Raw genomic sequence first — 27,695 nt, forward strand, 5'->3', positions numbered from 1 at the left:
TCAAGTGTGAGGGGAATTTCCCCTCTCCTCATGGCTCAGTCAGTTTTGGCGTCAGTAAAGTTTGAATGTATTTTGATGACAGTAAACAAAGAAGTTGCTACTAAAATGTTTACACCAGTACTTAGCAGCACTTCCCAAACAATTCCTGTGTCAATTGAAAAAAAATACGTGAATCGATAGTATTCCTTTAAGGCCCCAGTTTTTTTATTCAATGGAATAAAGGGAGGCATAGAAATGGCTAAGAAGAAACATGGATTGGCCAAGAAAGGTTGTAGTATTTTCTTACCAGAAAGTCAGAAATGCAGGCACAGGACGCTATTGCAGAAGGGAACGCAAGCAGGGATACGCATGGCCAGAGCCGTGCAGGCGCAGTGGCCCGCCGACTCCCAGTAAGCAAAACCAAACGGTACCGCACCACAGAGGATCGTTGAGGACCGGAGCAGGCACAGGCCGTCTGCAGGGGGCTGGTAGTAGAAGTCCCAGGTAAGTGAATATCTTTTTTTTTTTTTTTTTTTTTTTTTTAGTTGGCTTAAGTACCACTTTAACCCCCTGGTGGTAACCCCGATAACCCCTGGTGGTAGTCCCGCGTTCGATCAGCACTGCCAGCAGGACTGAGGCATCTCCCCCCCGGCCACCGAGATCCCCTTCTGCTCTGCTCTTCTTCCAGCTGCCACCTATCTAATCTATTCATTTCACTTCTCAAATATCAGTGTGTGTCCACTATATGATATATTTAACCGACATTTTTCAATTTTTCATCATAACAACCAGCGATTTATACAGGGAAATCATGAAGATTAACAAGGTTGCCCAAACTTTCGCATTCCACTGCATATACACTATATATATATATATATATATATATATATATATATATATATATATATATATATATATATATCGTATATATATATATATATAGTGTATATGCAGTGGAATGCGAAAGTTTGGACAACCTTGTTAATCATCATGATTTTCCTGTATAAATCCTTGGTTGTTACGATAAAAATGTCATTTAAATATATAGAAGAAACACAGTGATATTTGAGAAGTGGAATGAAGTTTATTGGATTTACAGAAAGTGCGCTATAATTGTTTAAACAAAATTAGGCAGGCGCATAAATTTGGTCACCACAAAAAAAGAAATGAAATCAATATTTAGTAGATCATTTTGCAGAAATTACAGCCTCTAAACACTTCCTGTAGGTTCCAATGAAAAGCTGGATTCTGGTTGAAGGTGTTTTCGACCATTCTTTAAGAAAAAAATCTCTAGTTCATTCAGGTTTGATGGCTTTTGAGCATCGACAGCTTTCTTTAACTCAAACCACAGATTTTCAATTATATTCAAGTCTGGGGACAGATGGCCATTCCAGAACATTTTACTTGTTCCTCTGCATGAATGCCTTAGTTGAGCAGTGTTTAGGGTCGTTGTCTTGATGAAAGATCCAGCCCTGATGCAGCTTCAGCTTTGTCACTGATTCCTGGGCATTGGTCTACAGAATCTGCTGATTCTGCTGATACTGAGTGGAATCCATGCGTCCCTCCACTTTTACTAGATTCCCAGTCCCAGCACTGGCCACACAGCCCCACAGCATGATGGAACCACCGCCATATTGTACTGTAGGTAGCAGGTGTTTTTCTTGAAATGCTGTGTTTTTCCTCCATGCATAACGCCCCCTGTTATGCCCAAATAACTCAATTTTAGTTTCATCAGTCCACAGCACCTTATTCCAAAATGTCCAAATGTGCTTTAGCATACCTCAAGTGGCTCGGTTTGTGCTGTGGGCAGAGAAAAGGCTTCCTCTGCATACAGCATCTCCTTGTGTAAAGTGCACCAAATAGTTGAACGATGCACAGTGACTCCATCTGCAGCAAGATGATGTTATAGGTCTTTGGTGCTGGTCTGTGGGTTGATTCTGACTGTTCTCAATATCCATCACTTCTGTTTATCCGAGAATTTTTTGGTCTGCCACTTTGAGCCTTAAAGAAGTTCTTTCGCGAAAAAAGTAGGCAGTTAAAAAATGTGACAGATGACAGGTTTTGGGCCAGTCCATCTTTTTAAGGGGGATTCTCAGGGCTTTCTTTGTTTTCAACAGCATTTCCTGAACAACAGTTGCAAAATTTAACTGACATAATAGTGTGCAAGTGATTAGGGAGGCCGGCTGGTATCTTGCTATTTTGGTAGTTAAACTGCTGTTCAGGAAATGCTGTTGAAAAAAGAAAGACTTAATTGGGCCCCAAGAAAAACCTCAAGAGTAGACAATTTGACTCAAGGGGAAAGACAAGCTTTAGACTTCTTAAAAGACAGGGATGATATTATCATTCGTGCAAGTGATAAAGGAGGCAACGTAGTGATCCTCACCAGAGAGTACTACAAAAAAGAGTGTCTGAGGCTATTAAGTGATGAAACTACTTACCTCAGATTAAGAGATAATCCGTTCTTGGCCATCAAGGGCAGGGTCAACTCCTTGGTGGACACTGGCAGAGAGTTGGGGGTGCTCACGGGGGGAGAGTCGGCCTATTGCACGGTCACTACGTTCAAGGCCCCAATATTTTACATCATTCCCAAGATCCACAAAGACAGGATGAGGCCACCGGGGCGGCCAATAGTGTCTGGAATTGAGGGTCCATTGGAGAAACTGGGAAAGTTTCTGGATGGTAAGCTGAAGCCCCTTGTTGAGGCATTGCCCTCGTTTGTTAGGGACACTGGAGACGTGTTGGCCGTCCTGGAGGGTGTTCCTGTCAGTGGGGAGGATCTAATTGTAAGTATTGATGTTGAGGGCCTGTACACCTCAATACCACATGAGGTGGGACTGGCTGCGGCGGCATTCTTCCTCCGTGAGCACTTTCCAGATTCAGGGCTCCACAACCAGTTTGTGGTTGAGGCCTTGCAGCTGGTACTGGAGTACAATTGCTTTTGTTTTGATGGCCGTTACTACCGCCAGATCAGGGGCACGTCAATGGGGGCGTCCTGTGCCCCAGCCTACGCTTGTTTACATCTGGGGCTGTGGGAGAGACAGGATGTATACCCCTTGGACCTCTTCCAGAGACATGTTCGTCTCTGGCTGAGGTTCATTGATGACGTGCTCCTGGTCTGGCGAGGCACCAGGGAACAGCTAAATTGTTTCATGGAGAGGTTAAAGGAAAATGAGAGAAATCTTAATTTTACCCTTGAGTGGAGCGATAGGGAACTTTCGTTCCTGGACTTAAAGATTCGAAAAGAGGGTGAAAGATTAGTAACCTCCACCTACAGAAAACCCACAGCGGGAAACACACTTTTACACTATTCAAGTCACCACCTGGAATCACAAAAGAGAGCTGTTCCCAGGGGGCAGTTTTACTGACACCGTAGAAACTGTACCCTGGATGAAGACTTTGTTAAGGAAGGCCGGGAACTTAGTGAGAGATTGGTGGAAAGAGGTTACCCGAAGGAATTGGTAGAGCAAGAGTATCAAAAAGTACTTGAGAAAAAGAGGGAGGATTTGAGAAGGGGGCGCTCACCACGGAAAAAAGCTGGGGGAGGGCTGGGAGAGGAGGTAAAGCGGGATCCACTGAGGTTTATTACAGCCTATGGGTCACATTGGTACCCACTGCAGAAAATATTGCAGAAGCATTGGGGTATATTGTTATTGGATAAAAGAATAAAGAAATTAGTGGGGGAGAGACCGTACATGACTGCCAGAAAAGCCCCCAATTTGAAAAACAAATTGGTGAGATCGGAATATATAAGTAGGGAAAAGGAGACGTGGTTAAATAAATTCCCTTGTAAATTTGGGATGTTCAGCTGTGGAGATTGCAATGTGTGTGGTCTGGTGGAGAGGACAAAAACGTTCACAAATGCCAAAGGTACGAGAACTTTTGAGATTAGGGACAATATAAATTGTAATTCTAAAAGAGTGGTGTACTGTATTAAATGCCCCTGTAATCTGATGTACATTGGAAAGACGAAACGGAGATTGGGCACCCGAATTGGGGAACACGTGAACAATATAGAAAAAGCTGAAAAGGATAGTCCTCTAGGGACACATTTTGCTCGATATCACAATAGAGACCCAAGTAAGTTACGATTCAAGGGAATTATAAAACAGAAACTGTCTCATAGAGGAGGAGATATCGAAAACGATTTGTACAAGATTGAAGCAACCTGGATTTATCGTCTGGGAACGAGAATTCCTGAAGGTTTAAACTCTGACTTGAATATGGTGTATTTCCTGAAATGAATAGTGGAGATGTGTGGGTTATCAATAATTGACTTTTTTGCAGCAATGAAATCATTAAAAATCTATTCTGCCCTTTTAAGATGAGAGCGTAAATATATGTTGCCCTATTATATGCCAGAAAGGAAAATGGAGGAGTGACAGCAGGGAGGAGCAAGGTAGCTCCATGTGACAGCCTCTATAAGGAGAGATGACTGAGTAGGAAGCCAAACCCCATGACACTTTGAGAAAGCCCTGAGGGAGGGGCGAAACGCGTCAGTGGGCGGGGCTGGACGGACACGTGTGAGCGCTCACATACCCGGGACGCCGGGCTACACTATGAATCCCCCGTGAGATGGCGGCTAACTGAATGATGTGTGGAACGCGGAGAGAGGTGATGCGGACACAAGCGTCGGGCAGTGGTGAACACATGAGCCCTGAGCGTAGCTCCCTCTGAAGCATAAAGTACACGCTGGATGGTCGAGCGGCCGTGAGTAAAAGTTTACATACTGGCATCTGCAGCGGGCATTCCGCAGTGAGCTGACTTGTTGAAGAAGTGCGGTGAGAGGAAAGAAGTGGAGCTGCAGCAGCAGCATAGAGTATCACCCTGGGTGAATCTGTAGTCATTGTAAGGATTGCACTGATTGGCTAAAGACTGTGAGTCGCAGTAAGGAGGCACAAGTGCCATCCATAACCCACATATCCTGCATTGGTGGACTTTACATTTATAATAAACAGGAAAGATTCCAACCGCTTGATACCTCTAGAAGCAGCCTTAAGACATAGTGCACTGTGCAACGTTGTATGCATGGGGAGGCCTCATGGTGTGTACCTGGTGAATGTCCCACAGGAATCCATACATGAATGGGCAACCGTTTGATCTGCATAGGCCTTGGCTGGGCGATCAAAGCGGTTACATACCTTCATGGGGAGGATGGGAATTTAGTATAAGCAGCTCTTGTGTCCATCCTTGGTTTTAATACAAATTTTATTGATGTGTGAACCAGGTATTTAATGGTGCTATTTTGCAGATAAACAATAAAAATATATTTAAGCACAAGCAGACACTCAGGTTATTAATTTTAGAGATAAGAATTGCATACAGGTACCTGAGTGGCTCCCCCCCAAAAAATGAGGGTAGTGCAATAGAAATTGGATGTGGCCGCCAGAATTCATACAGTAGGAAAACAAAGAAAGCCCTGAGAATCCCCCTTAAAAAGATGAACTGGCCCAAAACCTGTCATCTGTCACATTTTCTAACTGCCTACTTTTTTCACGAAATATCCCCTTTAACTTAAACTGAGCCTGTGGTCTTCCATTTCCTCAATATGTTCCTACAGCTGAAATCTCCGAGACGGCTTTCTGTATCCTTCCCCTAAACCATGATGGTAAACAATCTTTGTCTTCAGGTCATTTGAGAGTTGTTTTGAGACCCCCATGTTGATACTCTTCAGAGAAAATAAAAAGAGGAGGGAAAATTACAATTGACCCCCTTACTCTTTCTTATAATTGGATTCACCCATGTATGTAGGTCAGGGGCCACTGAGCTTACCAAGTCAATTTGAATTCCAGTAATTCTAAAGGTTTTGGAATCAATAAAATGACAACAATGCCCAAATGTATGCACCTGCCTAATTGTATTTAAAGTGGATCCAAGATGAAAAACTAACTATAACAAGTAACTTGTCTATATATCTTATCTAAAGTTTAGATAGTTTACACAGCATATCTATCTGCAACCCGCTTTAATAGAATATGATTATTTCTTCCTGTGATACGACAGCAGCCATGTTTGTAAACATTACGCAGAGGCAGGCTTATCTGCACCATCAGCACTCAGACAGAAAAAAATGTAATTCCCCTCCTCCTCCCTCCTCCCCTCTGCCTCTGAAATCTCTGGCTAGTAATACCTCCCCCTCCTCCTGCCCAGACTGAGCTCCCATGAGCCCTTGCTACTGCCAAGGCTCTCTGAAAAACTGTGGGTGGGGCTTTTTAGTTTATAGGGAATTAGAGTATTAAAACAAAAACAAAAAAGTCTTTGGCTTGAGGAATGCCTCAAACAATAGGAAAGGAACACAATTATGCAATGAGTGAAAGTTCATCTCGGATCCACTTTAAACAATTATTGCGCACTTTCTATAAATGCAATAAACTTAATTTCACTTCTTAAATATCACTGTGTTTGTCTCCTATATGATATATTTAACTGACTTTTTTATCATAACAACCAACGATTAACAACTTTGCCCAAACTTTCACTATATATAACTATATATAAAGAGAGGGATAAGGATGTTTACTTTAAAACAATACCAGTTGCCTGGCAGTTCTGCTGATCTATTTGCTGCAGTAGTGGTTGAATCACACACCTGAAACTAGCATTCAGCTAATCCAGTCTGACTTCAGAGTATCTGATCTGCATGCTCGTTCAGGGGCTGTGGCTAAAAGTACTAGAGATACAGGATCAGCAGGAGAGACAGGCAACTGGTATTATTTTAAAAGGAAAAATCCATATCCTTCTTAGTTTAGGCTCCCTTTAACGCGTACGTTAAAAAAGGGCGCCGGGAAAAAAGGGCGCAGGGTTTTAAAAGATAATCATGAATAACGTTTAAAAAAAATTTGTGTTATATTTCGTTTAAAAATAATGTTTTATAAAGTTATAAATCATTAAATGTGTATAAAATCGGCAATTTTAAAAACGTTAATCTTCCCTGTTTAAAAATTGAAATTTATAATAACGTTTTATAAAACATTAAGAATAATTTTACTAAAGCTATACCTAACCCTACTCTCACACAGAACCCTCCCTGTACCTATCCCTAACCCCTAGACCCCCCTGTTGGTGCCTAACCCTAAGACCCCCCTGTTGGTGCCTAAACCTAAGACCCCCCTGTTGGTGCCTAAACCTAAGACCCCCCTGTTGGTGCCTAAACCTAAGACCCCCCTGTTGCTGCCTAAACCTAAGACCCCCCTGTTGCTGCCTAAACCTAAGACCCCCCTGTTGGTGCCTAAACCTAAGACCCCCCTGTTGGTGCCTAAACCTAAGACCCCCCTGTTGGTGCCTAAACCTAAGACCCCCCTGTTGGTGCCTAAACCTAAGACCCCCCTGGTGGTGCCTAAACCTAAGACCCCCCTGTGATAAGCATTAATAACGTTTAAAAAAAATATGGTGCGGTTTTTCGTTTAAAAATGTAAAAAAATAAATAAATAAATTGTACGGTTTTCCGTTTAAAAGTAATGTTTTAAAAAAAAACCCTGTACGGTTTTTCGTTTAAAAGTAATGTTTTAAAAAAAATATTGTACTGTTTTTCGTTTAAAAATAATGTTTAAAAAATTGTAAATCATTAAATAATGTGTAATCATGAGAAACAGTTATAAAACATTAAAAGTCTCTGGGCGCCGCTTTTAAAACGTTATTTTTCTCCGGCGCCCTTTTTTCCTGTTGGGCGCCCATTAAACGATATTTATTATGGGAGTGAATAGCGGCGCCCTTTTTGTCCACCTGCCTCATGCGCCCAAATTTCCTGCTTCCCCCTTTAACAATATAGCCATTTGGTTCCCAACTGCTTCTGAGCTAAGTGCTTCTGCCTTACTGTTACCAACGTCTGCCTGGATTTTGACTACCCTCTGCCTGCCTGGATTTTGACTACTTTCTGCCTGCACCGACCTCTGCCTGGATGTTGACTACTCTTATTTACCTGCCACCTGCACAGACATCTGCCTGGATTTAAACTACTCTCTCCCTGACTTATTTGTAGAGTTTCACATTTTTTTAAGTTTATTCATAAATGTAATTATTTCAACAAATTTGTGTTCTAGTATTTTATTTATGTGCAGAATGTTTACCAGGCTTTTATTCTGATATATTTTGGTGAGTTATGAATTACGAATTGGAGGCCTAAAATATAGAACCACTACACAAAGAATTTAATGTGTGCATTAGACACCAAGTGAACACCTGACATATCTGGCTAAGCAAATTTGGCCTAATTGGCTATTCATGAGGCAATGCTCATGCAAATATGCATTCGCTTTCACATGCTAAAATATAGAACAGTGTGCATGTCCAAGAATAAGAAACCATTATTTCATGTCAAAACATATTGGATCGTACCCCACAATTGGATCATCCTTTACATTACTGCCTTGCTCTGGCTCTGCTTGATATTCAGTAGCCATCTTTTGAGATAGCTGGTTATCTGTTCAAAAATGAAAAAGACATTAGTAATTAATAAAACAAAACTAACGTTTTAATTTTTTACACAACAGCTAGTTGAAATCGATTTAGTGTTTTAACTTTTAGAGGTAAAAGAACCCAGCTACTTACAGGTAGTAGGGTTCCGACGAGTCCTCCAGGATTGCTTCCTCCTAAGAGACGACTGATCCACCCCTGAAGGAAACAGGCAATAATTAAATAAGTAAACTAATTAGGCCCTACCCATATAAGCTCCCCCTCCTCCACAGCAAACCAGTTTCATACAAGAGAACTTACACCCATATACATAATACATGTAAATATAAGAATATTGCTAAAGGGTGGGTTACAGGTAGCCATCCTGGAGGACTCGTCGAAACCCTACTACCGGTAAGTAGCTGGGTTCTTCTCTCATCATCTTGCAGGATGGCTTCCTTCTGAGAGATCAGCGAGAAATCTTACCTTAGGGAGGGATAACACTTTGCAACCGAATGTTTGATCCTGGCTTGACAGGAGTTCCACTCTGTAATGCTTGACAAAGGTCGCATGACCAGACTAAGTCGCGGCTCTGCATATCTGCTCGAGTGAGGCATCAGACTTCTCTGCCCACAATGTAGATAATGATCTTGTGGAGTGTGCATTAATGCCAATCGGGGTATTCAAAACTGACTCTCTATACGAGATCCTTAATCCATCTGGAAATCGAATTCTTAGACACTTGTAGACCCTTTACGATTGCCTGCCTGACTACTTTTCCTCCAAGGTTCTTTCTATGTATATCAGAACTGCTCTACGGACATCCAAAGTATTTAAAGGATACCCGAAGTGACATGATGAGATGGGTATGTACAGTGCCTAGCACACAAATTACTATGCTGTGTTCCTTTTTTTCTTTTTCAGCCTGAAAGAGTTAAATATGAGGTATGTAAGTGGCTGACTCAGTACTGACTCAGACAGGAAGTGACTACAGTGTGACCCTCACTGATGAGAAATTCCAACTATAAAACACTTTCCAAGCATAAAATGGCTTCTGAGAGCAAGAAAGATAAAAAGGGAAATTTCTTATCAGTGAGGGTCACACTGTAGTCACTTCCTGTCTGAGGCAGGACTGAGTCAGTCACTTTCATAACTGATATTTAACTCTTTCAGGCAGAGAAAGTAAAAAAGGAACACAGCATAGTTATTTGTGTGCTAGGCACTGTACATACACATGTACCGTATCTCATCATGTCACTTCGGGTATCCTTTAATGCCACCACTTTGCCATTGTTGGATTTGCTGAAAAGGATGGTAGAACAATTTCCTGAGATCTGTGGAATGCAGATGCAACCTTAGGTAGATAGGAAGGATCAGGTTTGAATACAATCTTATCATTGTGTATGATCCTATACGGATCTTTAACCACTTTAGTCTATCTGGCGCGCTCCCGCTGCCTTTTGCAGCCCCTCAGATCAATGAATGGGAATACAGATCCCATTTATTGATCAATGTTCCGCTAAGAATAAACAACCGATTTTTCCGGAAAGCCGCGATTTTTCTATGACTCACGTCACCCCTTCTGTTTCTGCAAGCAAGAGCCCTCGCTTGCAAGACAGAAAATCAAAAACTCACTGTGGCCAACTTGTGGCCAAATAGTGAAACTACATCTAATTTTTTTTTTTTTAAATATACACAATAAATTTCATTTAAAATACCTTGTTTACATCCCCACTCTGAAAAACCCCACATAAAAGTTTTATTTAAAAAAAAAAATACAATAAAAAAAACAAAAAACAGTTACCTAAGGGTCTGAACTTTTTTAATATGCAAGTCAAGTATTACTATACTTTTTTAAATTATAAGCTTGTAAATAGTGATGGGCGCAATTTGAAAAAATGCACCTTTATTTCCATATCAAATATTGGCACCGTACATTGTGATAGGGACATAATTTAACCACTTCCCGACCGCCGTATATACAATTGGCGGCCGGGAAGTGGACGCCGCAAGGACCGCCGTATTGACAATTGGCGGCGGTCCTTGTATGGGCATGGGCGGAGCGATCGCGTCATCCGTGACGCGATCCTCCGCCTCCGCCTGGCGCCGCTCACCCGCCGCAACATCCCGCCGGCCATACGGAAGCGCCGGCGGGATGTTAACCCGACGATCGCCGCATACAAAGTGTATAATACACTTTGTAATGTTTACAAAGTGTATTATACAGGCTGCCTCCTGCCCTGGTGGTCCCAATGTCCGAGGGACCACCAGGGCAGGCTACAGCCACCCTAGTCTGCACCAAGCACACTGATTTCCCCCCCCCCCCTGCCCCAGATCGCCCACAGCACCCATCAGACCCCCCCCTGCCCACCCCCCAGACCCCTGTTTGCACCCAATCACCCCCCTAATCACCCATCAATCACTCCCTGTCACTATCTGTCAACGCTATTTTTTTTTTATCCCCCCCCTGCCCCCCGCTCCCTCCTGATCACCCCCCCACCCCTCAGATTCTCCCCAGACCCCCCCCCCCCATGTACTGTATGCATCTATCCCCCCTGATCACCTGTCAATCACCTGTCCATCACCTGTCAATCACCCGTCAATCACCCCCTGTCACTGCCACCCATCAATCAGCCCCTAACCTGCCCCTTGCGGGCAATCTGATCACCCCCCCCCACACCAATAGATCGCCCGCAGATCCGACATCAGATCACCTCCCAAATCCATTGTTTACATCTATTCTCTCCTCTAAACACCCACTAATTACCCATCAATCACCCATCAATCACCCCCTATCACCACCTGTCACTTTTACCTATCAGATCAGACCCTAATCTGCCCCTTGCGGGCACCCAATCACCCGCCCACACGCTCAGATTGCCCTCTGACCCCCCCCTTATCAATTCACCAGTGCATTAATTACATCTGTTCTTCCCTGTAATAACCCACTGATCACCTGTCAATCACCTGCCAATCACCTATCACCCATCAATCACCCCGTCACTGCCACCCAACAATCAGCCCCTAACCTGCCCCTTGCGGGCAATCTGATCACCCACCCACACCAATAGATCGCCCGCAGATCCGACATCAGATCACCACCCAAGCGCAGCGTTTACATCTATTCTCTCCTCTAAACACCCACTAATTACCCATCAATCACCCATCAATCACTCCCTATCACCACCTGTCACTGTTACCTATCAGATCAGACCCTAATCTGCCCCTTGCGGGCACCCAATCACCCGCCTACACGCTCAGATTGCTCTCAGACCCCCCCTTATCAATTCGCCAGTGCAATATTTACATCTGTTCTCCCCTGTAATAACCCACTGATTACCTGTCAATCACCTATCAATCATCCATCAATCACCCCCTGTCACTGCCACCCATCAATCACCCCCTGTCACTGCCACCCATCAATCACCCGCTGTCACTGCCACCCATCAATCAGCCCCTAACCTGCCCCTTGCGGGCAAACTGATCACCCACCCACACCAATAGATCGCCCGCAGATCCGACATCAGATCACCACCCAAGCGCAGTGTTTCCATCTATTCTCTACCCTAAACACCCACTAATTACCCATCAATCACCCCCTATCACTGCTACCTATCAGATTAGACCCCTATCTGCCCCTAGGGCACTCAATCACCCGCCCACACCCTCAGAATGCCCTCAGACCCCAGCCCTGATCACCTCGCCAGTGCATTGCTTGCATCTATTCCCCCCTCTAATCACACCTTGAGACACCCATCAATCACCTCCTGTCACCCCCTAGCACACCTACCCATCAGATCAGGCCCCAATTTGCCCCGTGTGGGCTCCTGATCACTCGGCCAAACCCTCAGATCCCCCTCAGACCCCCTTCCGATCACCTCCCCAGTGCATTGATTGCATCTATTTTCCCCTCTAACCACCCCCTGAGACACCCATCAATCACCTCCTGTCACCCCCCTAGCACTCCTATCCATCAGATCAGGCCCAATACAACCTGTCATCTAAAAGGCCACCCTGCTTATGACCGGTTCCACAAAATTCGGCCCCTCATAGACCACCTGTCATCAAAATTTGCAGATGCTTATACCCCTGAACAGTCATTTTGAGACATTTGGTTTCCAGACTACTCACGGTTTTGGGCCTGTAAAATGCCAGGGCGGTATAGGAACCCCACAAGTGACCCCATTTTAGAAAAAAAGACACCCCAAGGTATTCTGTTAGGTGTATGACGAGTTCATAGAAGATTTTATTTTTTGTCACAAGTTAGCGGAAAATGACACTTTGTGAAAAAAAACTATTAAAATCAATTTCCGCTAACTTGTGACAAAAAAATAAAAACTTCTATGAACTCACCATACTCCTAACGGAATACCTTGGGGTGTCTTCTTTCTAAAATGGGGTCATTAGTGGGGTTCCTATACTGCCCTGGCATTTTAGGGGCCCTAAACCGTGAGGAGTAGTCTTGAAACAAAAATGACCTGTGAAATCCTAAAGGTACTCATTGGACTTTGGGCCCCTTAGAGCAGTTAGGGTGCAAAAAAGTGCCACACATGTGGTATCGCCGTACTCGGGAGAAGTAGTACAATGTGTTTTGGGGTGTATTTTTACACATACCCATGCTGGGTGGGAGAAATACCTCTGTAAATGACAATCTTTTGATTTTTTTACACACAATTGTCCATTTACAGAGGTATTTCTCCCACCCAGCATGGGTATGTGTAAAAATACACCCCAAAACACATTGTACTACTTCTCCCGAGTATGGCGATACCACATGTGTGGCACTTTTTTGCACCCTAACTGCGCTAAAGGGCCCAAAGTCCAATGAGTACCTTTAGGATTTCACAGGTCATTTTGAGAAATTTCGTTTCAAGACTACTCCTCACGGTTTAGGGCCCCTAAAATGCCAGGGCAGTATAGGAACCCCACAAATGACCCCATTTTAGAAAGAAGACACCCCAAGGTATTCCGTTAGGAGTATGGTGAGTTCATAGAAGATTTTATTTTTTGTCAAAAGTTAGCGGAAATTGATTTTAATTGTGTTTTTTCACAAAGTGTCATTTTCCGCTAACTTTTGACAAAAAATAAAATCTTCTATGAACTCACCATACTCCTAACGGAATTCCTTGGGGTGTCTTCTTTCTAAAATGGGGTCATTTGTGGGGTTCCTATACTGCCCTGGCATTTTAGGGGCCCTAAACCGTGAGGAGTAGTCTTGAAACGAAATTTCTCAAAATGACCTGTGAAATCCTAAAGGTACTCATTGGACTTTGGGCCCTTTAGCGCAGTTAGGGTGCAAAAAAGTGCCACACATGTGGTATCGCCGTACTCAGGAGAAGTAGTATAATGTGTTTTGTGGTGTATTTTTACACATACCCATGCTGAGTGGGAGAAATATCTCTGTAAATGGACAATTGTGTGTAAAAAAAATTAACAAATTGTCATTTACAGAGATATTTCTCCCACCCAGCATGGGTATGTGTAAAAATACACCCCAAAACACATTATACTACTTCTCCTGAGTACGTCAATACCACATGTGTGGCACTTTTTTGCAGCCTAACTGCGCTAAGGGGTTCAAAGTCCAATGAGCACCTTTAGGCTTTACAGGGGAGCTTACAATTTAGCACCCCCCAAAATGTCAGGACAGTAAACACACCCCACAAATGACCCCATTTTGGAAAGTAGACCCTTCAAGGTATTCAGAGAGGGGCATGGTGAGTCCGTGGCAGATTTCATTTTTTTTTTGTTGCAAGTTAGAAGAAATGGAAACTTTTTTTTTTTTTCCTCACAAAGTGTCATTTTCCGCTTACTTGTGACAAAAAATAAAATCTTCTATGAACTCACTATGCCTCTCAGTGAATACTTTGGGATGTCTTCTTTCCAAAATGGGGTCATTTGGGGGGTATTTATACTATCCTGGAATTCTAGCCCCTCATGAAACATGACAGGGGGTCAGAAAAGTCAGAGATGCTTGAAAATGGGAAAATTCACTTTTTGCACCATAGTTTGTAAACGCTATAACTTTTACCCAAACCCATAAATATACACTGAATGGGGTTTTTTTTATCAAAAACATGTTTTTCCACATTTTTCGCGCTGCATGTATACAGAAATTTTACTTTATTTGAAAAATGTCAGCACAGAAAGTAAAAAAAATCATTTTTTTTGCCAAAATTCATGTCTTTTTTGATGAATATAATAAAAAGTAAAAATCGCAGGAGCAATCAAATAGCACCAAAAGAAAGCTCTATTAGTGACAAGAAAAGGAGCCAAAATTCATTTAGGTGGTAGGTTGTATGAGCGAGCAATAAACCGTGAAAGCTGCAGTGGCCTGAATGGAAAAAAAGTGGCCGGTCCTTAAGGGGTAGAAAGCCCTAGGTCCTCAAGTGGTTAAATGGTATAATAACCGGGACAAATGGGAAAATAAAAACATGGGTTTTAATTATGGTAGCATGTAGTATTTTAAAGAGAACCCGAGGTGTGTTTAAAGAATGTTATCTGCATACAGAGGCTGGATCTGCCTATACAGCCCATCCTCTGTTGCTATCCCAAACCCCACTAAAGTCCCCCTGCACTCTGCAATCCCTCATAAATCACAGCCGTGCTGTGAGGCTGTGTTTACATCTGTAGTGTCAGTCTCAGCTGCTCCCCCGCCTCCTGCATAGCTCCGGTCCCTGCCCCCGTCCCTTCCCTCCAATCAGCAGGGAGGGAAGGGATGCAGGCGGGGACTAGAGTTCTGCAGGAGGCGGGGAGAGCAGCACTATAGAGATAAACACAGCCAGCTCTGACAAGCTTTTTGTCAGCAGCGTGGCTGTGATTTATGAGGGATTGCAGAGTGCAGGGGGACCTTAGGGGGGTTTGGGATAGCAACAGAGGCTGGGCTGTATAGGCAGATCCAGCCTCTGTATGCAGATAATATTCTTTAAACCCACCTCGGGTTCTCTTTAAAGCTATAATGGCTGAAAACTGAGAAATAATGAATTTTTCAAATTTTTTCTTAAAGAGAATCTGTATTGTTAAAATCGCACAAAAGTAAACATACCAGTGCGTTGGGGGACATCTCCTATTACCCTCTGTCACAATTTCGCCGCTCCCCGCCGCATTAAAAGTGGTTAAAAACAGTTTTAAAAAGTTTGTTTATAAACAAACAAAATGGCCACCAAAACAGGAAGTAGGTTGATGTATAGTATGTCCACTCATAGAAAATACATCCATACACAAGCAGGCTGTATACAGCATTCCTTTTGAATCTCAAGAGATCATTTGTGTGTTTCTTTCCCCCTGCATCTCTCATGCACTGAAGTTTCAGGCTGCTCGTTTCTTCCTGCAAACAGCTTTGCCTGTGTCTGTAATTCTTCTGTATGTGAAAGCCCAGCCAGCTCAGAGGACGATTTATCCAGCTTGTAAAAGATAAGAGAGAAGAAAGAAGCTGCTCTAATCCGAAATAACACACAGGCAGTGTACATAGAGCGGCCTGGAAGGGGAGTTCATAGCAGAACCACAACACTGAAGAAATTGACAGCCTTCCAGACACAGGCTGACAAGTCTGACAAGAGAGAGATAAGTTGATTTATTACAGAGATGGTGATAGTAGAACGTGCTGCAGTAAGCCAGAACACAGAATAGCTTTTGGAACTTGAAGGATGATAAAAAACAGGATGCAATTTTTGTTACGGAGTCTCTTTAATATTCCCATTAAAATGAATTTACAAAAAAAATAATTCTTAGTAAAATGTACCACCCAAAGAAAGCCTAATTGGTGGCGGAAAAAACAAGATATAGATTAATTAAATGTGATAAGTAGTGATAAAGTTATTGGCGAATGAATAGGAGGTGAACGTTGCTCGGATGCATACCATTTTCGACGCTGTAGGCTGAAGTGGTTCATGGACAGGGCCTAAATGTCACTCAATCTCCTGGCCGAAGTAAAGTCTACCAGAAATGCAACCTTTAGTGTTAAATTTCTCAAAGAGACATCAGTAAGAGGTTCAAAGGTGTTGGACATCAGAAAAATGAGAACTCCATTCCCAAACTCCCAACGAGGCACAAGCTTTGAATGCGACTGTTGTGACCTAGTCACGGACTTAAAAAAATTCCTAATATGAGTTTCTGCCGAAAGTTGCTTACACAGACAAACAGAAATAGTGGCCACCTGAACTCTCAGCGTACTGGCCGACAAACCTAAATCCACTCCATCCTGGTATAATTCTAAAATATGACAAACTATCAGAATGCACTTTGTTTCCATGAACAAAAACATTCCGAACTTTATTGTCCGGGCTGCAATGCAGATGCCAGGGACCATTCAGTGTTAATCTCTAGACAAAGGGGAACCATGCTCTCCTCAGCCACCATGGTGCTATGAACATAACCTTGGACTTTGATGTTTCTATCTGCCTGAGTACCTTTGGAATCAAATTTAAGGGAGGGAAGGCATACAGAAGACCCTGTGGCCATGTCGGTGAAGAGGAAGGGTGAAGGGAACAGAAATCGGTCAGCTTTGTGTTGGCCGGAGTTGCAAACAGGTCTAGTATAGGTAACCCCCATTTCTGAACTAACTAGTGAGTTGAACACCTCCTAGTTTAGTTCCCATTCTGACTCCACTGGAGCTCTGCTGAGCGAATCTGCCCACCTGTACAGCTTGCCCTTGATGTTAACTGTTGTGAGGGAAATCAGATTGCTCTCTGCCCAAGAGACAATTTCTAGTGTTAACATTCTGAGGTCCTGTGCCCTGGTGCCTTCCTGTTTTCTGATATACGACACTGTTACTATATTGTCTGAAAACACAATGAACTTGTTCAGAATATGAGGGGCTAGAGAGAGCAGACCTATTTTTACAGCTAACAACTCTCTGTAGTTTCATGACCTGATTTGCACTTCCCTTGGCCACTTTCCCTGAACCTGATGATCCTGGTAATGGGCACCCCATCCCCAGCTGCTGGCATCCATGAGGACTTTTAAGGGCGACCTCTGAACCCACTGTCAACCTAACTGCAGTCTGAGGATCCTCCCATGTCAGGGACCATAACGTAATCTGGAACTGTGACCTGTCTGTCCAGTGAAGTCGGTGTCATCCCAGACGTTCAATAACCATTCTTGTAGTATCCAAGTGTGAGATTGAGGCCACTCTACTATAGGGATGGTTGACGTCATCAGTCCTAGGATCGACATAACCTCTCTGATTGACACCGGCTACTCGGACTGAAACGGTTGTAGATTTACAAGCAACTTTGTTGCCTTGTCCTCTGGAAGGAACACTTTCACCTATTTTGTGTCCCATAACAGTCCTAGAAAAATTAAACTTTGGGTTGGAAGCAAATTAGACTTCTCCTTGCCACCATCTCCATCAGCCACCCCAAGTCTGAAAGGACCTTAACAGAAACATTTAGACCCCTGTACAAGTCCGCTACAGAGTCTGCTAGAAATAAAAAGTCGTCCGGGTAAGGAAGAACCCTTACATTGTGGAGATGGAGGAACGACACAACCTCTGCTACAATCTTAATAAATATCCTTAGGGCCGAGGATATTCCGAAAGGAAGTGCTCGCTACTGATAATTGCATATGCTGTCGCAGAACCTGACTGCGAATCTTAGATACTTTTGATACCAAGGATGTAGGTACACGTCTTCTAACTCGATAGCCGCCATAAAGGTGCCAGGCCATATCAGATTTCGAACAGAGGCGATTCTTATCATCCGAAAATGTTTCTCCACAATGTAAGGGTTTAGAGGTTTCAGATTTAAAATCATCCGAAAAGTCCCTGAAGGTTTCATGATTATGAAGACCTTTGAGTAGAACCCTTTGAAGTTGTCCTCTACTGGTACCCTCGGGATCACATTCTGAGATAGTATAGTAGTCACTGAGTCTAACAAGGCCTGAGCCTTGTCTGGGTATTTGGGGGTCCCTGTCACAAGTTGGCTGGGGGGGGGGGGGACACTGGGACCAAAGATGCTGGCTGGCTTTTGCACTCGCCCCTTAGCGGATGGGCTGTTATTGCACATGCTTTTGCATCTGTGTCACACTGCGGATGGACTGTTATTGCACATGCTTTGGCATCTGTGTCACACTGCTGATGGACTGTTTATTGCACAGGCCCTTTACATCTGAGTCACACTGCTGATAGACTTATTGCACACGCCTCTTACACCCGTGTCACACTGCCAATAGACTGTTATTGCACATGCCTCTTACATGTGTCACACGGCGGATGGACTGTATTGCACATGTTGTTTTTACATCTATGTCACACTACAGACGGCCTGTTAGCGCACTTCTGTGCGCACTAGTACTATCACTATTACTGGTGTACATTCCATCTCGCACAGTGCTGGGTTACCATCCATGCCTCCAACGCTACTCTACCCCCCTTGTACCTCCTACTCCAGAGCACAGCTACTCAAAGGGGAACATATCTCAGCCCTTCACCCGGAGGACAGGCTCCTGACCAACTCTGTTTGGAACCATGTCCAAGAAATCACCGCTTCTACGTCCTGGCCTCGCACCAACCAGCGCCGCAGGGGCTGTTGATCAGGTGTTCGGGCGAGGCTAAAGAGGAGAGGCCTGCGGTCATCCATCCCCGCGGTCCTCCTAGCAAACGTCTGCTCCCTCCCTAACAAGCTATATGAACTGAGACTCCTCAGCGACAAGAGGGAACTCGGTAACACCCCAGTCTTTTGCTTTACCGAAACGTGGCTTCATGACGACATCCCTGAGAGTGCCCTCCAGCTCCCAGGTTTCAGCCTCATCCGAGCAGACCGTTATAGCACCCTCTCTGGTAAAAAGAAAAGGGGTGGCATCTGCTTCTAGATCAGCTCTGTCTGGTGCCCAAACACCTCCGTACAGGCCAAGAAATGCACACCAGAACTTGAACTCCTCCTCATCAATTGCAGGCCAATCTACTCGCCCAGGGAGTTCTCTTCCTACGTCCTCGTGGGTGTGTATATCCCTTCTGATGCAGAGGTAAATGCTGCCCTGCGTGATCTCAGTGATACCATCATGCAGTGGGAGACGGCCCTCCCGGACTCGATGTTCATCATCTTGGGGGATTTCAACAAGGCCAACCTCCGTATTGAGCTGCCCCGCTTCCATCAGCACATCACCTGCCCCACCAGGAATGCCAACACCCTCGACCATTGCTACACGGTCCTGAAAGATGCATAAAAGCGACACCGTGGGCAGCACTAGGCTCATCTGACCACTGCATCATCCACCTGATACAGACTTACAAAAGGCCCCTGGAAACCTTAAAACCTGTCACCAAATCCTTCAAAGTGTGGTCAAGTGAGGCTAAACTACAACTTCAGGCCTGATTTGACTGCACAGACTGTAAGGCTCTGGAATCGCCTAACCTGGATGAGTGGGCAGACAATGTATCCTCGTACATTGGCTTCTGCGAGAACTCCTGCATCCCTACAAAATCCTTCAAACTATATCCAAACGATAAACCGTGGTTCTCAAAAAGGCTTCGACAACTGCGACGCAGCAAAGAAGCTGCACACAAGTCTGGCAACCAGGAGGACTACAAGAGGGCAAGAAACGACCTAAACAGGGAACTGAGGTCCGCAAAGAAGTGCTATGCGGAAAAACTGGAACAGAACCTCTCCTCAAACGACTCACGAGCTGTGTGGAAAGGGCTTAAGGCTGCCACCAACTACAAGCCTCCCCCTCAGCATGCTACACCCAGCACAGAGCTGGCAGAGAGTCTCAGCCACTTCTACTGCAGATTCGAGAACCAGTCAACACCTGCAGGACTCCCACAGCCGCCTGCACAATCCTCTGACTTTGACGCCCTGGGCCCGAACCCGCCCCCACCGTCAGTGAGGGAGGCGGATGTACTGAAACACTTGCTAAGGCTAAATGCTAGGAAAGCCTCTGGTCCGGATGGAATGTCACCAGCCTGCCTGAAAACTTGCGCTCGTCAGCTTGCTCCAACCCTCTCTTCCATCTAGTGATGCTCAAATACCCCTTTTTAAAATTCGAGTTTGGTCGAATTCGAATAGTAAATTATTCGAGGTCAGTCGAATATTCGAGTCGAATAATTTTTACTATTCGATTCGACCTCGGACTTCGAGCTCACTATTCGAGTCGGTATTCGAGCTAACTATTCGAGCTGACTATTCGAATTGGCCTTAAATAGCTTCCAACACTTGTTTTGAGGGTGAATGATGCAAGAAACCTCTTTTTTTCCAAGTAACAACAGCAAGTGATTATGTGGGGATGTTCCTTTAAAAAAAAAAAAAAAAAAAAATGTGGAAAGAGTCTTCTTCTTCTTCTTCTTCATCTTCTTCATCTTCTTCATCTTCTTCATCTTCTTCATCTTCTCCATCTTCTTCTCCTTCTCCTTCTCCTTCTCCTTCTCCTTCTCCTTCTCCTTCTCCTTCTCCTTCTCCTTCTCCTTCTCCTTCTCCTTCTCCTTCTCCTTCTCCTTCTCCTTCTCCTTCTCCTTCTCCTTCTCCTTCTCCTTCTCCTTCTCCTTCTTCTTCTCCTTCTTCTTCTCCTTCTCCTTCTTCTTCTTCTTCTTCTTCTTCTTCTTCTTCTTTTCTCTTTTCAATTATTTTTTTTAAAGAAATGCAGCTATTTTTGAGCGTAACAAATAGCTGGTGGGCGCACGCATGTTGGAAGCGCCATTGTATGTGCTCCCTGGCAGTGGAAACACAAAGACAGCAGGAGGTAAATTCAGCAGCAGGAGGAGGAGGATGAGTGTGTGGCAGCAGGCAGTCAATGAGGCAGGCAGCTCGCCGTGACATAATAGCCCTGGTACCTAGCGGTGATACCAGGGCTGTAAATAAACACAACAGGAGGTCCCAGACAGCGGTCGTGCAGCCCTCATTGTGTCCAATACACAACTGGGACAACACAGTTTTCAACCCGGGCACCTCAGAAAAATTAAACCTTTTTTTTTTTTTTAATGGTTTGTTTGGTTTTGGTTTTGCAACCAATATAGCTATTGTTTGACGTAATAGCTGGTGGCAGAGTGGCAGCAGAAGGTAATTCTGTGTACCCTGGCAGTGGGAAACACAGACAGACAGCAGCAGCAGGAGGAGGAATGGAGGAGTAGGCGAGCAGCTATTGTTTGACGTAATAGCTGGTGGCAGAGTGGCAGCAGAAGGTAAATCATCTGTGTACCCTGGCAGTGGGAAACACAGACAGACAGCAGCAGCAGGAGGAGGAATGGAGGAGTAGGCGAGCAGCTATTGTTTGACGTAATAGCTGGTGGCAGAGTGGCAGCAGAAGGTAAATCATCTGTGTACCCTGGCAGTGGGAAACACAGACAGACAGCAGCAGCAGCAGCAGCAGCAGCAGCAGGAGGAGGTATGGAGGAGCAGTGTGAGTGTGGCAGCAGGTAGGCAGCGTGACATAATAGCCCTGGTACCTAGCGGTGATACCAGGGCTGTAAATAAACACAACAGGAGGTCCCAGACAGCGGTCGTGCAGCCCACATTGTGTCCAATACACAACTGGGACAACACAGTTTTCAACCCGGGCACCTCAGAAAAATTAAACCTTTTTTTTTTTTTAATGGTTTGTTTGGTTTTGGTTTTGCAACCAATATAGCTATTGTTTGACGTAATAGCTGGTGGCAGAGTGGCAGCAGAAGTTAATTCTGTGTACCCTGGCAGTGGGAAACACAGACAGACAGCAGCAGCAGGAGGAGGAATGGAGGAGTAGGCGAGCAGCTATTGTTTGACGTAATAGCTGGTGGCAGAGTGGCAGCAGAAGGTAAATCATCTGTGTACCCTGGCAGTGGGAAACACAGACAGACAGCAGCAGCAGGAGGAGGAATGGAGGAGTAGGCGAGCAGCTATTGTTTGACGTAATAGCTGGTGGCAGAGTGGCAGCAGAAGGTAAATCATCTGTGTACCCTGGCAGTGGGAAACACAGACAGACAGCAGCAGCAGCAGCAGGAGGAGGTATGGAGGAGCAGTGTGAGTGTGGCAGCAGGTAGGCAGCGTGACATAATAGCCCTGGTACCTAGCGGTGATACCAGGGCTGTAAATAAACACAACAGGAGGTCCCAGACAGCGGTCGTGCAGCCCACATTGTGTCCAATACACAACTGGGACAACACAGTTTTCAACCCGGGCACCTCAGAAAAATTAAACCTTTTTTTTTTTTTAATGGTTTGTTTGGTTTTGGTTTTGCAACCAATATAGCTATTGTTTGACGTAATAGCTGGTGGCAGAGTGGCAGCAGAAGTTAATTCTGTGTACCCTGGCAGTGGGAAACACAGACAGACAGCAGCAGCAGGAGGAGGAATGGAGGAGTAGGCGAGCAGCTATTGTTTGACGTAATAGCTGGTGGCAGAGTGGCAGCAGAAGGTAAATCATCTGTGTACCCTGGCAGTGGGAAACACAGACAGACAGCAGCAGCAGGAGGAGGAATGGAGGAGTAGGCGAGCAGCTATTGTTTGACGTAATAGCTGGTGGCAGAGTGGCAGCAGAAGGTAAATCATCTGTGTACCCTGGCAGTGGGAAACACAGACAGACAGCAGCAGCAGCAGCAGGAGGAGGTATGGAGGAGCAGTGTGAGTGTGGCAGCAGGTAGGCAGCGTGACATAATAGCCCTGGTACCTAGCGGTGATACCAGGGCTGTAAATAAACACAACAGGAGGTCCCAGACAGCGGTCGTGCAGCCCACATTGTGTCCAATACACAACTGGGACAACACAGTTTTCAACCCGGGCACCTCAGAAAAATTAAACCTTTTTTTTTTTTTATGGTTTTTTGGTTTTTGGTTTTGCAACCAATATAGCTATTGTTTGACGTAATAGCTGGTGGCAGAGTGGCAGCAGAAGAAGGTAATTCTGTGTACCCTGGCAGTGGGAAACACAGACAGACAGCAGAAGGGCAGTACACAGCAGCCCACTGTAGGTGTAAAATGTGTGGCTGCAGGCGACGTAATAGTCAAAGTGAACCAGGCTGGCTTAGTGAGCAGGAGCCAGGAGGTGGTGAAGGGTGGTAAGGCACATTAACGATGGTTCCGGCAGCCAGTTCATGTCCCCCTCTCGCCGACAACAGGGGCCAGGAACTCGCCTTCCACCCACGCCTGGTTCATCTTGAGAAACGTCAGTCTGTCCACAGACTTGTGAGACAGACGTGAGCGTTTCTCGGTGACCACGCCACCAGCTGCACTGAAGCAGCGCTCGGACAGCACGCTGGAAGGGGGGCAGGACAGCACTTCCAGGGCGTACTGCGCCAGCTCGCTCCAGATCTCCATGCGCTTGACCCAATACTCCATGGGATCAACAGGGGCATCGCTGTCAAGCCCGCTGTACGACCCCATGTAGTCAGCCACCATGCGGGTCAGGCGCTGGCTGTGACCGGAGGAGGATGCTGCTGCATGCATCTCCTCTCTAGTCACTGCTGCCGGAGCCTCTACAGTCCTGTAGAGCTCGTGGCTGAGAGACAGCAGGTCTGTGGGGCGCTTGCTGCTGCTGGATGCAGGCACCTGCTGCTGCCTCTGTGCTGGCTGCTGGACAGTGGGGGTGGAAGGCTGGGGGAAGGCTTCCTCCAAGCGCTCAACAAGGGCCTGCTGCAAGCTCCTTATTTGTTGCGCTGGGTCTCCTCCTGCAGGCGGCAGGAACTGGCTCAACTTCCCCTTGAGGCGTGGGTCCAACATCATGCTGATCCAGATGTCCTCCCTCTGCTTCATCTGGATCACCCTGGGGTCCCTGCGCAGGCACGTCAGCATGTGCGCTGCCATTGGGAAGAGGCGGGCCACGTCTGCTGGCACATCGACGTCAGTGCTGTCCTTATCCTCCTCCTCTGCCGCCTCATCCTCTCTCCACCCCCGCACCAACTCAGCTGCGCTGTGCTGATCCCCCTCATCAGCAGCCAGGTCAGGGACCTCCACCAAGTCCTCCTCCTCCTCCCCCTCAGAGGTGGACTGCGCAGCTGGTTGCCGCTCCTGCTGGTCCAAGGCTGCCGCTCCCTGTTCCAGCAAAGCATCGAGGGCCCTGTTCAGCAGAGAAACCAGGGGCACCCACTCGCAGACCATAGCATGGTCCCTGCTCACCATGTTTGTGGCCTGCAGGAAGGGAGCCAGCACTAAGCACACCTGCTGCATGTGCCTCCAGTCATCATCGGGGACGATGGACGGGAAGTTGCTGGTCTTGTCCCTTCTCTGAGCTGCGGAAACAGTGGCCAGGGCAAGGTACTGTTTGACAGCGCGCCTCTGTTCAACCAGACGCTCCAACATCGCCAGGGTGGAGTTCCAGCGAGTCGGAACGTCAAGGATCAGCCGATGGCGTGGCAGATCCAGCTCCTTTTGCACGTCTTCCAGGCTCGCACAGGCTGCAGCCGAGCGCCGGAAGTGACGCACAACATTCCTTGCCGTTTCCAGCAGTTCGCCCATCCCCTGGTAGGTGCGCAGGAACTTCTGCACCACCAGGTTCAGCACGTGGGCAAGACAGGGGATGTGGGTCAGGTTTCCCCTGTCTATTGCGGCAACCAGATTGGCCCCATTGTCGGCCACCACCTCTCCGACTCTGAGGCCTCTGGGGGTCAGCCAAATCCTCTCCTGCTCCTGGAGTTTGGCCAACACATGGGTTGCCGTCAGCTTGGTCTTCCCAAGGCTGACCAAGTGCAGCAGCGCTTGGCAGTGGCGGGCCTTCACGCTGCTGCTGAGGCGGGGGGTTTGGCCAGGTGTGCCGGAGGATGGCAGAGGATCGGAGGAACCTGCTGCAGTTCCCCTGAGCCTGCGGGGTGGCACCACCCACTGTGTTGCTGCTGCTGCTGTGCCCGCTGCTGCTCTCCCATCCTCACCCCCTTCCACCAAGCTGACCCAGTGGACAGTGAAGGACAGGTAGCGGCCTGTCCCGAAGCGGCTGCTCCAGGAGTCCATGGTGACGTGGACCCTTTCACCAACCGCGTGCTCCAGCCCTCGCTCCACATTGGCCATCACAAAGCGGTGCAGTGCAGGAATGGCCTTGCGGGCAAAGAAGTGTCTGCTGGGGAGCTGCCAGTCTGGGGCTGCGCAAGCAAGCAGCGCACGAATGTCGCTCCCCTCCTGCACGAGCGTGTATGGCAGGAGTTGGGAGCACATGGCCCGTGCCAGCAAGCCGTTCAGCTGCCGCACGCGACGGCTGCTGGGAGGCAGAGCCCTAACCACCCCCTGGAAGGACTCGCTCAAAAGGCTCTGGCGTGGCCTTTTGCTGACACGGGAATCAGCAGACACAGCAGAGGAGGCCACTGAGGACTGGCTGCCAGAACAGGCCTCAGTGTCGGCGGCAGGAGTTGCAGAGGGGGGAGGAGCAGTGCGTTTCCGCACTCCTGCTGGTGCTGCTGGAGGAGCAGGAGGGCGGGTGGCTGCTGTTGCTGCTGCTGCTGCTGAAGGCTGTGCAGTGATGGGTGTGGTGCCACTGCCAGCAGCAGATGCCTTCAGCCTCTGGAACTCCTCATGCTGGTGGAAATGTTTAGCCGCAAGGTGGTTGATGAGCGAGCTGGTGCTGAACTTTAAGGGGTCTGCACCTCTGCTCAACTTCCGCTGACAGTGGTTGCAAGTGGCGTACTTGCTGTACACAGTGGGCATGGTGAAAAACCGCCAGATTGGTGACAGAAACTTCCCCCTACGGCATGGAAGCGCTGCTGCCTGTCTCCCTGTGGTGGTTGGGGGGGGGGCTTGGGTGCGGCTGGGGGTGGTACTGGCTGATGCTGCTGCTGCTGCTGCTGAGCCTGAGACACCAGCAGGCTGTGGGACGCTGCCAATGCTTGCAATGATGCGCCTCCTTGCAAGGCCCACAAGCGCATCCTCCTCCTCCTCCTCAGAGCTGCTGAGGACGACATCCCCTGGAGGTGGTGGCACCCAGTCTCTGTCTGTCACCGGGTCATCATCATCCTCCCCCTCCTGAAACATGTCCTGCTGGGATGAGGACCCCCCAAACTCCTCTCCTGATGCATGGATGGGCTGCTTGACTGTCGCCACAGTCTTGCTGTCCAATCCCTCATCCCCCAAAGTGCCCATCAGCATCTCCTCCTCAAGATCGCCAACAACAGCAGACAATTTACTCATGATGCCTGGGGTCAAAAGACTGCTGAATGACAGGTCGGCGAGTGACGGTGAACTGGCCTCCTCCCCAGACCCTGCTGGGCGGCTGCTGCGAACAGGGGTGGTGGTGGTGGTGAGGGTGGAGGCCTCGGATGCAGAGCTGATGGCGGGCTGCTCATCCTCCGTCATGAGTTGCACCACAGTGTCTGCATCCTTTTCCTCAATGGGACGTTTCCGACCCGGCTGGAGGAAAATGGGAGCAGGTGCTACACGCTGCTGCTGCTGTGTCTCTGCAGCGTGAGTTGCAGATGCTCCTGCTGGGCGGCGCCCAAGGCGTCCACGGCCAGTGGCTATGGGAGGAATGTTAGCCACTGACGCTGCTGCTGCTGCTGCGGAACTGTGCATGGTGGCGCGCCCGCGGCCGCGGCTTGCCACAATGCTGCTCCCTCTCCTCCTGATTCCCTTGCTGCCCTTCCCCTTGCCCAAACCGCGCTGGCTGCCACTTCCAGACATCTTAAATGTTTTGGGCGTATAGAAAAAAGTTTTGTAAAAGGGCGGGTGAAAAGTGGGGTACTTTAATGGAGTGGGTTGGTTGGTGAGGTGACTGAGTGAGTGTCCCCTAGTACAGTAAGTAAGTAGTAACAGTCAGGAAGTACAACTAGCAGTTACAATAATCAGTAGTAATCACAAGTAAATTTAGTGTGTGTACACTCAGACAGTGAGTGCACGCACGCAGGAGCTAGTAGCCTATGAACACAGTGACTGAGTGTCCTAGACTCCTAGTACAGTAAGAGTAAGTAGTAACAGTAAGTAGAACTAACTAATTACAATAATCAATCAGCGATCAGAAGGAAATGGAGTGTGGGTGTGTGTACACTCAGACAGTGAGTGCATGCACGCAGGAGCTAGTAGCCTATGAACACAGTGACTGAGTGTCCTAGACTCCTAGTACAGTAAGAGTAAGTAGTAACAGTAAGTAGAACTAACTAATTACAATAATCAATCAGCGATCAGAAGGAAATGGAGTGTGGGTGTGTGTACACTCAGACAGTGAGTGCACGCACGCAGGAGCTAGTAGCCTATGAACACAGTGACTGAGTGTCCTAGACTCCTAGTACAGTAAGAGTAAGTAGTAACAGTAAGTAGAACTAACTAATTACAATAATCAATCAGCGATCAGAAGGAAATGGAGTGTGGGTGTGTGTACACTCAGACAGTGAGTGCACGCACGCAGGAGCTAGTAGCCTATGAACACAGTGACTGAGTGTCCTAGACTCCTAGTACAGTAAGAGTAAGTAGTAACAGTAAGTAGAACTAACTAATTACGATAATCAATCAGC

General features: G+C 46.8%; 1 protein-coding gene across 5 annotated transcripts in view; it reads right to left on the bottom strand.

The window, feature by feature from the left end:
* Positions 1–27,695, bottom strand: part of TJP3 (tight junction protein 3) — a 628,414-nt gene that overhangs the window by 268,692 nt on the left and 332,027 nt on the right. For all 5 annotated transcript variants that reach the window (XM_068233793.1, XM_068233794.1, XM_068233796.1 and 2 more), the window contains one exon: positions 8,311–8,395. In XM_068233793.1, coding sequence (XP_068089894.1) covers positions 8,311–8,395 — 85 coding nt within the window. The remainder of the gene's footprint in view (positions 1–8,310; positions 8,396–27,695) is intronic.

Source organism: Hyperolius riggenbachi, chromosome 1 (genome assembly GCF_040937935.1).
Source record: "Hyperolius riggenbachi isolate aHypRig1 chromosome 1, aHypRig1.pri, whole genome shotgun sequence".
NCBI lineage: Eukaryota > Metazoa > Chordata > Amphibia > Anura > Hyperoliidae > Hyperolius > Hyperolius riggenbachi.